This window comes from Meles meles, chromosome 21 (genome assembly GCF_922984935.1).
Source record: "Meles meles chromosome 21, mMelMel3.1 paternal haplotype, whole genome shotgun sequence".
Classification (NCBI taxonomy): domain Eukaryota; kingdom Metazoa; phylum Chordata; class Mammalia; order Carnivora; family Mustelidae; genus Meles; species Meles meles.
This window is the reverse complement of record NC_060086.1, coordinates 13,917,849-13,931,791: the sequence shown is the minus strand read 5'-3', so window position 1 is coordinate 13,931,791 and position 13,943 is coordinate 13,917,849. Positions and strand designations below refer to the sequence as shown.

General features: G+C 45.0%; 1 protein-coding gene across 2 annotated transcripts in view; it reads left to right on the top strand.

Moving 5' to 3' along the window:
* The window catches only part of SDK1 (sidekick cell adhesion molecule 1), a 919,871-nt gene that overhangs the window by 557,186 nt on the left and 348,742 nt on the right, over positions 1–13,943 (top strand). For both annotated transcript variants that reach the window (XM_045993982.1, XM_045993983.1), the window contains exon 5: positions 11,693–11,826. In XM_045993982.1, the coding sequence (XP_045849938.1) occupies positions 11,693–11,826 (134 nt within the window). The remainder of the gene's footprint in view (positions 1–11,692; positions 11,827–13,943) is intronic.

Below are 13,943 nucleotides of genomic sequence, written 5' to 3'. Positions count from 1 at the left end.
GATCATTTCCTGCCTGTGTGATAATAGTATGTTCAAGGCTTATCTTGTACATTTCCTGGCAAAGACCCATCATCAACCATTTTTCTACAAGGAACTGGTTTCTTCAAGTGGAAATGGCATTTAGACACCACATCTGGCCTCAGGAATTGGAACCATCAGTTTTAACCACTGCGAGAGACTGTCTGACTCCACAATTCTCTGCTGGAATGTGGTGACTAATTAAACCCCTTGATATTCTCTTATCTAACAGGAAATGCCCTGGTAAGGGTTTAACAATCATTTGTAAGATGAGTGAGATGAGTGAATGAATGAAGGAATGAGTGAAACACATTTTGTGCTAGTCTCTGATCATTGCCAAACAAAAAAAGAAATATAATATGGCCCACCTAAGAGGGAAATTGTCAGAGCAGTTCAAATCACTACCAGTCTTTCAAAGAATTCCGAAACTCCTGTGAACCACACAACTTCTCTTTCCACCCTCTCTCCTTCCTCCCAGTGACCTCCCCACCAGCCTGGCCTCTTTGCTCTCCCTTTCCCTTTCTGGATCCACTCCAGACTTTGTTTCTCTCCTTGGGGTGAATTCCCAAGACTCTCCCTTCTCTAGACTCTGCTGCTACCCCAGATTGCTTGATAAGACCCCGCAGGGAAGGAAGAGAGAGATTGCAAATGCCCTTGATTGAAAGTCTCGCTACAAAAAGCACACGGATGCCAACACCCAGTCAGAGAAAGCTCTGTGTCCATCCTGCGGTGTGATGTGGGACATGCATTGTTGAGTATTGGTAGTGCCTGGCCCCATGCTTAGCACATGCACGCACTTCCAACTGATTTTTTAATACACAAGATGGCCCTGGGAGCTAGGCAGAGATCTCTCGTTTCAGAGATGAAGAAGCGGAGCCCAGAGAACTAACGTTTTTAAGGCCTTTCTGTGGCTGCTGTAACAAATTTCCACAAACTCAGTGACTATTTTCTTGCCAGGGTCTATTTTCAGGGTCTATTTTCTTGCCATGCTAGAGGTCAGAAGTCTGACATGAGTCTGATGGTGTGTAGAGGGCTGCATTCCTCTGGAGGGTCTGGGGAAGAACCTGCTTCTTGCCTTTCCAGCTCTAAGTATTCTTAGACCCATAGCCCCTCATCCACCCTCAAGCCCACAAAGTTGCACCCTCAGATCTCTTTCTGGCTCTGGCTGTCCAGACTTTTAGGGACCCCTGTGATAACTTGGACCCACCCAGATCACACAGTAGCATCTTCCCATTTCAGAATACTTAATCACATCTGCAGAGTGCCTCTGCCATGTGAGGTCATATATTTACTGGCTTTGGGGGTTAGCACGTGGCCAGCCCTGGGGCCACTATTCTGTAGACTCAAAGGGAGTGCCTACACTACACATAGGGTCTGGGAGTGGGCCGCACCTTTTCCTGCCTGTCCACCCTGCAAGGTTGGCCTCTCCTTCAGGGACTCCCAGAGGGCGTTACCTTTGGGTAACTCTGGCAAAGAGTGGGCTGTGGTCTTTCACTCTGTTCAGTCCTAGTGCCTGGTTCATTGTAATCATTTGGGGCCAGGGTATGGGTTTGCTTGGGGCAAACCTAAAATGCCTGTTGAGAAATGTGGCCAAGGACCAAGAACAAATCCATCAGCACCTAACGAACAACAGTGCGGTTCTCCATGAAGACAAACGGAGGCAATTACGTTTTATGTTACTGTGTTATGTTTGTCATGGAAATGAACTGCATGATCGTTAACAATGGCAGGAAGTGGAGACAGTTGGGAAAAGCGGCTGTTACCCTTTTTTTCTATTTTTATCCATTTTCCTCATTTTGTTTTCATGTGGGGTGTTTAGGCACTATGAGTGATGTTACCTAAATACACACACTGCCTGTACCTCACAGGTGTATTGTCATGGTTAATAATGTTTTCAATATACTTAGACTTTCCCAAAATGATCCTCTTTAAATTATTTATGGCTGTATTTTGGGCACATCACCATTTACCCTGGCAAATCTGAATTTGCCTGCCTATTTTCTCATTTTAGACACATCCTAATGTCCAAATCGAATGGTTTTATAAAGCTTTTCCTGGAAAAGTCTGAAGTGGGTAGTTCTTGAGAAAAAAGGATTGTGTGTCTCCAAAGGAAATGATCACTAATCTTCATAGCCGACCCCAAGCCTAATCTAATCTCTGCCTCTTGTTAGCCGGAGCAATGGCTGGACCTCGTGGGGAAGTTAATTCCTACCAGAGTGACCAAGGAGGCCTGGCTTGGGGGTTCTGGCAGGATAGGAGGGGGAACCCCTCACCTCCTGCTTATTCACCTCAGAGGCATGGGGCTCCCCTGCCAAGCTCTGGCCTATTGTGGAGCAGTGGTCCTCCTGATAGACGTCAACCCTTGGGACTTTGACAAAGCCGAGTGCATCACCAGCTCCATGATCACTGCCTCATGCTGGGCACTGTCTTACTTACTGGGGAGCTGACCTGAGTCCTAGAGAAGTGGATGAGAGAAAGGAAGGGACAGATGGAGACAGGGAAAGATGGAATCAGAGGAGGGAGGAAGACAGGAGGAGAGGGAGGGAGAGGCATGAACGCAGGCCAAAACACTCTTGAACGCCAGGACAAAGGTTTGTGTCGAATACAATTCCTGGCCTTGTGCCCCACCAGGTATTGGGAGAGGGAAGGCGGCTAGACTCAGGTGAGGGAGCTTGGGAGAATTTAGGGTAGGTGGGGTGGAGGTGGGTGGGGTAGAGGGGACTGGGTTAAAGTCTTGATTCATCTGCTTTCTTTGGGAAAATTCCTTCTCCTCTAATAGTATCTGTTTCCTATCTGTAAAGTAGGGGTGACAACAGTAACTCAACGTTTTGGAGTTGGGGGCATATGCCAGGCATGTCGCTAATCAGTCTTTATGTTATCTCGTTTGTTTCTCATGCCAGTGCTAAGCAATGGATGCCTTTGTTATCCCCACTGACAGACAAGCAGACTGCTCAGTGCCCACAGCTGGCGGGGGGTGGGGTGGGGGTTGGTAGAAGAGGGTCCCCTGCCGTGATCTCTCCGTCCACTTCTTGGTCGCAACCACCGGGTACTGGGAGAACCAGCTGTGGCAATGTGCTCAGAGCGCTGAGCACATGCCATGCCCCTGGAACGTGCTCAGAAAAGTCTGCCCCTTACTACTCCGTGGGGCAGGCAGAGCAGCTTGGCAGAGGAGGATGGCTGAAAGGGGCTTCTTGCTCCTTCTGTGGAACGGCACGAAGCCCCAGGTAGTGGGATGAACGGGGGGAGCCAGGGGGCCCGTTCCCAGGGAGATACATTGAAGACAGACAGGCTCACCCCTGCTCAAATGGAACACAGAGGGACCTGTCAGAACTCAGGAAAAGAACACGACTGTCCATCTCCCAGCTGTGGCTAACGGTTCTGTTGGATCCGCTGATCCGCACCTTTGGAGTAACTCCCAGTGCGAGGTAAATAATGCAAGGTCTTCTGGGCCCTTAGCCCAGTCCACGGTCCCGGAGGATATTTTCATTTTGCATTAACAAGGGATGTGGTAACCCTTCCTGAGGGTTTAGTTTAGGAGCCCAGTGTTTTAAATACCTCCCAGCCTTATTTATAAATTAGTTGCTCTGTTGACTGTTTTGCCATTGCCCTGTGTTTGCTTGCCAGGCTGTGTGCATGAGCCCGGAAGGCTTGTGGCTATATGGTGGAGCCTTCGGTTTATACACACAGGCCACGACCCATACTGGTGGTTTCCAGAAGCAAAGAGTTACAGGAACGTCGGGTATTCTTGTAGATTTATTGTCATCTTCATTGCTGGCAGAGTTCTGTCCTGGAGCTTGGGGCTCTCCCCCCACAGTCAGAGGAGCGTGCGTTTCCCTGAAGCACGTGCAGAGGCGCTGCCACAGAACAGCAGCGGTAATCCTTGAGGTGTTGTGACTCTGCCACAGCCACGTGTGCTCTGCAGGCACAGTTTTGTCCCTGAGGCATCAAAGACCGTTTAACAAAGAGTAGAAGCTCTTTGTCATAATTACCTTCCTTTAAAGAGGAACTTTTGCCATGACTGACTTGCAAGGGAGAGAACATTCCAGAAGCATTCTGTCCACCAGAGATCTGCCAGCATTCCTCACTATTGTTTGCTCTTTAAGAAGCACTCTCTTTCATGGCCATACTCTTTGTGCTTGATCCTGTCCCAACGACATGACCCCACACAGGCGCTACTATGCAAAGCCGGGGTCAAGTGGTCTGCCCACTGCCCCTTCTTCTGCAGAAGGGAGAAAGCCTCCATGTGCCATGTGCAGAAGGAAGGGAGATTCGGAGAGAAACTGTCTGACTTGTCTGGATGTTTGAATCGCCAGGCTCAGCCTTCCCGACATAGCCCACTAGGCGGAGATGGCTGCCTCGGGAACGACTGGTGGTCACACGGGCACGCACACGCTGGCCGGGGGCCTTCACTGGGGGTTCTCGTGTCCACAGGCTTGGCGGCACCTCGCTCTGCAGGCCGTCAGTTCAGGGAAGAGTGTCTCAGTTGGCCATGGCAATACACATTTAATTCTGGGCTGACATGCTTATTGCTTTTATGATGCCATATATAAAGTGAATTTTTTCAGAACTGTCCACTCTTTGGAGAGGCTCTCAGGAGAGGCCCCTTTGGGGAGGATTTGGTTCGGGCCTATCTGGGTTCTAGACGTCTGTCATCCTTTTTAATGGTTCTAGTTTGAGTAGATTTTACAATCTGGGTTAGAGCCAATGTTTAAAGACATGACTATACATTCTACACATTATGCTGAGCCTTTTTTCTTTTTCTCTTTGTTTTGTTTTGGTAGGGGAAAAAAATGAATGTGGCTGGGAATTCTTATGCCTGAACTTCAGCTCTGTTTGAACCTTCCTGGGTCAACTTCATACTTCCACATATGACCAGGCCAGAATTTGGGCATGGCCTCTTATTCGTGCCCAGAACTGGAACCATAAGCCTAAAATAACGAAAGACCCTGGGTAAAATATACATTGATTAAAATCCTTTTTAAAAGTAACTAGAAAAACAATTTTTTTTAAAAAACCAAACGAGTAAACTAGAAAAATAAATAAGTAAAAGTAGCTAGAAAACTTAAGAAGCACTGCTGTAAAGAAATACATTTCTCCTGAGCGAAAATCCCCAATGGAATAGACCCTTCAGTGGTGTATTGGGCTACCCTGAAATTTCTTTCCCTCTTTCCTGTCTCTTCTGCTGTGTAGTATCTTTCCAAGAGGAAAGGGATGGATTCTGTTACTGACATATCAACATGTGTTGAGAAGAGGCCAGGGATTTTTCCAGCATTAAAGTCTAATATCATAGATGTTGCTGTTGGAGTGGGAGATGGGGGCGGTGGGTACCGGGAAAGGAGGCTTTTCTGGGCCTTTTTGCTGAAGCGTCCCTCTGGCCCCTGTGCACATGGCTTCAGGTCATACTAGCTTCGGATGACTTGATGATGTTAAGCTGGTAACTCAGCGACTTGGCCGTGTTTGTATGGCCACCTATTCAGTAAAACTCTAAAAAGTATTTGGTATTTAGCCCTAGAAGGAGGATGGTTGACTACATTTGTTATCTGACCACCTGCATTCCACACGCACCACATCTGAGATCCGGTGGACACTGAGCGGGGATTTCGTGCCAGCCCTGCTCCCAGCACTGCCTCATTTGCACACGAAGGCCCTTGTGATGAGTACTGTCACCCCTATTTCATAGATGACAAAACCAAGTTGTGAGCCTGAGGGAACAAACCAGAGCCAGACCTCATTGCGGGCCCCTTGACCCATCCAGGTCATACTTAACCTGGGCATTTCCAGGACCTCTCTATCTCAACACAGAGTACTGTACTTCCCTCGGCCTGGGTCTACCTGTGGACTTACTACCCGTCATCTGTAATCATCTTATACTGGCAGAACGAAGGGATGCTTTCTCTGTAGACCATTTGAGATTTTAATTTGAAGGCAGATTTTAATTTGAAGGTTTTACCTCAACCCACCAGGAAGCAGTCTTGGAGAAGATGAATGAGCTTTGAGCTCTGGTGTCCCTTCTGCTTGTACTCAGAGACAGACATCATGCACTCAGGAGGGTGTCTCTCTTTGCTTCTCTTTACGGCACACGGAAGTTCCCTCTCTGCCGCTGCTAGGTGAGCTGACCCCGATGCCCACCCAGTGCCCGTGCTCCTGGCGAGCAGTCTGAGAAGCCCCAGGCCAGGCCCACAGTTTGGAGGAAATGTGGATGCTTTGTCCTTTGGGGCAGGACAAGTAGGAGCCCTTGACCAGAGGTTCAGGTGAGGTGAGACATGCAGGTGGGAGGCTCAGCAGAGCTGAGGATGGTACTTCTTTCCGTGTCACCGCCAGAAGCAGCCCTCCTGTTCCTGAGCTGCTACTTGTGTTCTTGGTTAGAGAGCCTAGCCTGTCTTTCTAATATGACATCTCATCCGCATTGTACTAAGAAGCTGTCACCGGGAAGATAGATGTGGTCAGACCTCCACATTTTCAGCTGCCTCTTTGGCTTCTCTACTCCTCCTTTAAAATTCTGTAAAATACGTATTTGGGACTTCGCAGACCTATCATTTTCTTTTCCTGTCTTTTGGATGTGTTCTTCCCATTGAGCTACGTCCTCGTGTTCAGGAACCGTATTTCCCCATGACTTTCCCTGGACAGTGTCGCACATAGCACCGGTGCTCACTGAATGGTCGGGTGACCCCCTTTCTTCCTGGGTTCCTCCAAAAATGAACAATCACAGAAACTATGCCGGTATGAATACGCGCATGCTTGTCACGCTCTGTGCTTAAATACTGGCGGCAACTGTGTCTAAGACAGAACATGTGTATATTGAACAGGCTTCAGATCCAAACAGTTTGAAGGGAGTTATCATTTAGAATTCCTATCCTCTAATGTACCCCCACTTGTATCTGTAATTAATGGTTCACAGATGATGTAGAATAGATTGAAGAATTTATATAAATTTAATTATATTTTCCCATATACTTGCCCTAATGAAATTAACCATACGTCCTATAGGGAAGAGTCCCTGCATGGATTAAATGAAGTGTTTGGCAAGGCATGGACCACACTGGCAACTAAGCTGGTGGAAAGCTTGAACGGCCCCTCCCTCTCCCTTCCCAGTCTTAAGGGAAAGTCAATAAAGTGTTTCCTGTTACTTCTTGTGGTCCATAAAAGTACTGAATCTAAGCTCCATGGGACCTGGGCTGTGTGCACCTGGTTCAGGTTCACATGGCCTCTGCTCTGAGGTAGGCCTGGGGATGTGACTACATAAGGAAGACGGTTAGTAGATTGTCTTCCCACAGCAATCCGGGTGAATGTCTACCCTCGCTTTCCTTCCCGGTCCTGGGCAGCTCCGAGGGGAAGGGCAAGTAGGGCAGCCGCCAAGCTGTTGCTGCCGTAATTAACAGGGCCACAGGTTGGAAAGCCGGTGTTCTGTATGGCGTTAAGAAAGCGAGGACCCCTGACACTGGCAAGTGGGGCAGAAAGCTCACTTGTAGATATGCCCACTGCTTGCCATCCCCCCATCCCCATGCAGCCAGTGCCTGAGCCCTTGGATCTAGGTGTCCAGGGGCTTTTTCCCCTCATGGGTGATTTTGATCAGAGCTGATGGTCAAAGACCCCAGGGATCGCCTCGAAGGTTTTAACTTCCCCGAAATAGAGATTTCTCATTTTGCCAACTCCCTCAAGAAAATGTTGGGAGAATCAAGTGCAGAGCCCAAAAGCACTTGGAATATGCCCTTCCAAATGAGTCCTCCTCTGAACCACTGCATTACTCAGGACAGCCAGTTTCTCTCTGAGAACCCTTCCTGTGCTTATGGTCAGCAGCCGGCAACCCTTCAACTTGCTCCTCATGAGTCTAGCACTCTGCTTTCCCAAGCTTTAGTGAGCTGAACTTTTACATTTCTATAGTACTTTCTTTATTACTATCCAATGGAATTAGAAGGTTTCATTTTGAAATGTAGAATTAAAGTGGGGGAAGACTAAGGAAATAACTTCATATAAAACCATACACACATTTATTTTAATAAAGTGAAAATAAAGGAAAAATCTCCTTGGCTTAATGCGATAATTTTCCTGTAAAGTCAATGTAAGTTTTAAATTAGTACTTTGGAATTATGTGATTAAAAAAACCAAGTAGTCTGTATGACAGGCAAAGTACTAAACGCAAGCCTTGCATTCATTCTGAAAGTTGTTCTCCTGGTTCAAAAGTGATTTATTGTGGAAAGATATTTTAAAATACTTCTGTATTTTCGATTTCTATCGAAAGACAATTAGTTATAAAGTTATAAAGTTATAAAAGACAATTAGTTATAATCTTACCACTCAAAGTTAAGTGCTGTTAACATTCATATATTTTATATATATATATTATATAATACATAATATATATATATTATATATATATATATATATAAAATAACAGAGAGAAACACACAGGATTATTTTCTGTGCACCGAGGACACACTCTTCTTTCTTTGAACCCCAAGTGGGTGCTCCTGCCCATGCTGTTTTGTATCTGTGTCAGGATTCATTTGACTTCTGGAAACAGAAACCCTAACGTCAATAAGTTTAAACGTGAATGAAGTATATCACCTCATGAAATAGGAAGCCAGAGAGGATGGGCTGTGGGCTGGTTGGGTCACTGACTCGGTCAGGTTATCAAGGCAAAGGACATAGCTACTTCCTTTTCTCTCTGTCCTGCCACCAACGTCATCAGCTTCGTGCTAAGGTTGTTCCCTTCGTGGCCATACAGTTGCCACCGTGAACATCTGGACAGCACGTTTCTTCATTCACGTCTGGGGGAGGATGTGGAAATCCTGCCCTTCCATCTGGTGAGAAGAACTTAGGTAAGACTGCCTCAGAGCAAGGACAGTCACCAGATACCTGCCCCAGGCCAACCAGCTCAAACCCGGGTTCCTCTGTCAGTCCCTGGCAAGAGGGATTGAATCACCATGACTGGTTTAGACTGGTTAGGGTCAATTCTCCAAACCAGAGGCCTACTGTAAAATAGTGAGGATGTGGAATAGATGTGGGAAGTCAGCCCCCAGCTCAGTTACCTGATATTTTCCCAGAATGTTTTATGGACACGTAGGAGATTCACAGGAAAGGATCACTTAGCTTATGTTCTCATCATCACCTTCACACTATTGTCTAATGTGTTCCGACTTTCAAATTTCTGTCCTTCCTGCTTTTGTCTACACACGCTTTCCCCAGCGTTGCGAGGGTGGCTGGCAGCCTCCAAGTGTGGGACCTCCTGCCTGGCCTCTAGCAGGGGTGAGAGCTCACCCCCAAGTGTGCTCCTCCCCTTTGTCCAGCCAGGCAGCTTGGGTCCCATGACACTTCTTCAGGTCTTGCATGTGATGCCCATACCTGAACTGGCCTCTGATGACCAAGATCCAAACCTGGTACTGGAAATGGGCCAGCTTCCTGGCACACGTGGCAGCCTGGGCCGGGCGTGGGCACAGCAGAATCATCGGGGCCTGTTAGGGAAGAAGACTCAGAATGAATGCGTGGTAAATGACCTGCTTCAGTGTCTTTAAAAATTGCTGTTCTTAAGCATTATAACAATGATCTGAATTATCTGAAATTAAGAAGAATGTCTTCAGATGGTTCAATTTTCATTTTAAAAACTCAGTTTCTTTTATAGAAATACTTTGCTCAGAAAGAGTTGGATGAGAAGAAAGAATAAAGTCTTCTGGGGAACTGATCCTCATTAATCTAGTGTTCTCTAAAGTTTTGGCATTTTTGTGCTGTCTTTTTTGGCTTAGACAAAGCCAAAAAGATTTGACTTAAGATTTGACTTCTTCATAAGATTTGACTTAAAATCATCTAGAAATTAAAACCTAGAAGGGCAAAAAATGAACTTAAAGATACAAATTATAATAGATGTAAACTTTAATATTTTTATTCTTTATGAACTTTTTATTTTCAATACCCTTGAGACAATGTCATAAATAATATAGGCATTTTTAGAGAATAATTCTGAGAGATACTAGGCATATTTGAAATTATTATAGCAAAAATCAGATGTTAGGGGAAAAAGTTATGACATATTCAATTTTTTAAATTGTACTATTAAATGTGTAACTTAGGTGTAATAAATATTCATATTTAATTTTAGGTGCCAGGGTAACATACACTAAAATAAAATGGAACAATTTCTATGGCTCTATAAAGGAATCTATAAAGGAGTCATAAATAATTATAGTAAAACTTCTTTGAGATATTTTTATGGGACTAAAAATTGAAAACTTGTTAATAGGGAAATTTTCGTAAGTGAGAAAGGAGGTAGGTTAGTCACAGAGACCTCAAACTGCAATATATCCTACGGAACCCTGAATAAGCAGTAACTTCGTAAGATAATCTTGTATAATGTGCAAAAGTGGAGAGTGTCTGAAGGGGCTTTCCAGAAAGTAGCAGGAAGAAAAAGATTATTATTATAGTAAAATTCATGATAGGTTACGCAGTTTGCATGTTTTTGGTTTTTTTAAATGTTACCAAAACAGAGATCTTACCTGAATTTGGAAGGGCTGCAACTGTCTAGGCTTTAAAATGAACAAATAAACTTATTCCCTGTAGAGTAACAACCTGTGGACAGCAACGCAGCTCACTCCAGATCCTGGGTACTTCCGGCATTTGGATAAGATCAGGGACAAAGGGGCACTTGGGTGCTCATATGTGTGTCTTTCTTGCAACGCCTGGTCCACCCTTTGTATTTTTTGCTTTGTTAACAAATTCTGCAAATTATAGTAAGAGCAAAGGACTACAAGGACACTTATTTTCATTGAAAGCTGCTTGGATTTATGGAAGTTGTATCTTTGTTACTTTTCTTCCTCTTCTTTAAAATAAGTACTCTGGTGAGTCTGTGTGTGATCTGCCCAGCAGAGCACTAGTCTACATGGGGGAAGACAGGTCCTCCCTCTGGTATTGTCATGTTGCTCTGTTACCTTGAACAAATAACTTAACCTCTATAATCTTCACTTTTCTCATTTCTAAAAAGAAGATGGTGGGTCAAATGTGTCTCTGAGTTTCCTTTTTGCAGCAGAACTGGGGCATACGAGAGGGTCTCAATGATGATGGGCTAGACCGTACTCTGGAATGTGGGGAGGTGGCCCGGGTGAAGAATGTGCAGTCTTAGCATTAGTGGTTATGGGAAAATCAAGTTGAAGGGGTCAGCACTGCCCACTGGCAACTTTTCTTCTACCCATTAGTCGAGAAATAGGGGTACAGAGGCTCTAATGAGGCTCCTTGGGAGGTGAAGGAAATTGCAGTGAATTCTTTTGCCTCCAGTCCAGGTTTGGGGTGATTCAGCCCTGCATTTGCAAGGTTTGTGACCGTTGTGTGATCGAACAGCCCTACTTAAAGGGAAAAGACCAGCTCTTCTGGAATTTCTTCTAACTTGTTACACATTCCCAGAGGAAGCTTTGAGTTTCAACAGACCTTAGATATATCTGTTCCAAAATGTTGTCTTCCTCACAACCAAGGGTCAGAGGGTTCAGACCCTCCCCGCAGGAGTGTGAACTGGGCCAGAGAAGGCTTAACCAGCACCACATTCCCGAGGTCTGCCGGTACGTTTGTTTTTTTATCCTTCCAGCTTTTCTATATCCTGGACATTCCTTTCTAGTTAGCCTAATAAGTTAATTTGCCTTACGAACAAGAAGTCCCGTGGAGTGGCTTTGATGCTGTCTCTTGTCTGACACAGAGCCATCACGCTGGAGAACCAACTCGTGATCCTCGCCGCGACCGCCGGTGACGCCGGGGCTTACTACGCGCAGGCCGTCAACGAGCGGAACGGGGAGAACAAGACCAGCCCGCTCATTCACCTGAGCGTCGCAAGTGAGTTTTGAAATTTTGAATAATTCTGAAAGCGAAAAAAATCTTGATTGAATTAATATATGTCTCTTGGGACATTTTGCAGGAAATCTCTCTCTGAGATCGTGGTGGTGGTTTAAGATCGATCCAGTGCAATAGTTGCTTTCTTTGAAGTGGTCTATGCAGGAAACGGAGCACAACAGACGATTCTGACGATGAGCTCTTATCTGATTGGGGATTTAAAATATTTTTGCTTTTGCGGACTGTTACTGCATACTGTTTTGAACAACAACAAAAAAATCCTGATTTATAAGGAATTGTATCTATGAACCTTCTTTGAGACTAGATTAAGCCCAGGTTATATAAGTTTAATGTAAAAATAAGATCTTTGGGAAAATACACACATACTAAGTTGTGTTAAAATGAGCAGTATTTCTTTTTTCGAATTTTTATCTATTTATATTTTTAGAGATAGAGAGAGAGCAGGGAGCAGAGGGAAAGAGAGAATCTTTTTTTTTTTTTTTTAAGATTTTATTTATTTATTTGACAGAAATCACAAGTAGGCAGAGAGGCAGGCGGAGAGAGAGGAAGGGAAGCAGGCTCCCTGCTGAGCAGAGAGCCCGATGTAGGGCTCGATCCCAGGACCCTGAGAGCATGACCCGAGCCGAAGGCAGAGGCCTAACCCACTGAGCCACCCAGGCGCCCCGGAAAGAGAGAATCTTAAGCAGGCTCCACACCCAGTGCAGAGCCTCACACAGGCCTTGATCTCACGACCCTGAGATCATGACCTGAGCCGAGCAGGAGTCAGATGCTTAACCAACTGCACCACTCAGGTGCCCCAAATTAGCAATATTTCTTAATTTTAATCAGCTGACTTTTTTTTTCCTGCCTGATTTAACTGAATAATGAAGAGAATACAAATTACAGTTACACCTTTAGTTTATTTAAGGACATTTTAGTTTGAGGAAACTAAGTTTGAGGAGACTTAGTTTAAACATTTGGCCTTCAAAAGAAGGCTCTAAAAAGTCTACTAGCTAGAGCTGATTGCTGTAGCAGGGGGAAATCGCCAGAAGCAAAATCTCTGAGCTACAGGAGATTAAAACGTGCATCTCTCAGGGCAGGTCGCCAGATGTTGGCAGCGTGAAGTTTCATGGGACGAAGTGCAGTGACACTGTTCCTAAGAGCATACCGTTGGGAAATGGTTGTAAATTTCAAAACTTGATGATCACATCAAACAAAAACGAATTAAATGGGTTTGTCTGTGTAGTAGTAGATGTTGTCTCTTTAGGAAACACCTTGAAGGGACAGCTTTTCCCTACCGGTGGTTTGAGAAGTCTCGTGTCATACATAGGATTGGATCACAGTGTTTGCTCCTCGTGCTCCCTGAGGGATATGATTGTGTGAAGTTGAGTAGGACTGACTGGGTGAATGTCTGTAGCAAATGTGGGGCAGGAGACCACAGGGTTGAGTGTGCTGCCATGGGCCTGTCGCCTTCCTGGTAAGTGCTCCTCCATGGCCGTCATCCTGCCATCAGCACCGCATTCCTCGGAGCTGAATCCTGGTCTCCAGACCACAGACTACGTGCGGACTAAGCTGTCACTGTGGCCTTTTTAATGCCTTGAAGAGTTATGTGCATTGACTGGATGTGGGCTTCACAAAACACAGGCCATTGTGTGCTATTGAAAGGACCCTTTGAATCATAATAGAAACAAATGTGACTTATCAAGATTTTTTTCAATATTGATAATAAAGGTTGGAAATTATATTATCAAATAGATTGATTACTTTAGTGATTTCTGAGTTTTACAGTTAAAGCCATTTATTCTGGTTAGAAAATTGATTTAGCACTCAATTGTAATATACATACCAGGATAATAATTGGTCAGATTGGGAGAATTCTGGGTCAGAAACAAGGGAATTGACCTTAGCCAGTAGGAAGAGGGGGAAACAATTCCACAAATCATCTGGTTACCATGATGCTACCATCACAGAGCTGTGGAATAGTCTGTACCTGTAGTTTCCCCCATGCCCATTCTAGAAGGGCCAGTAGGAAATAAAACTAATACAGTGGATTTGCAAGTCGCCATCCTAATGCAATACCATGGCGTTAGGTAATTGGAATATGTAAATTCTTTTTCAAT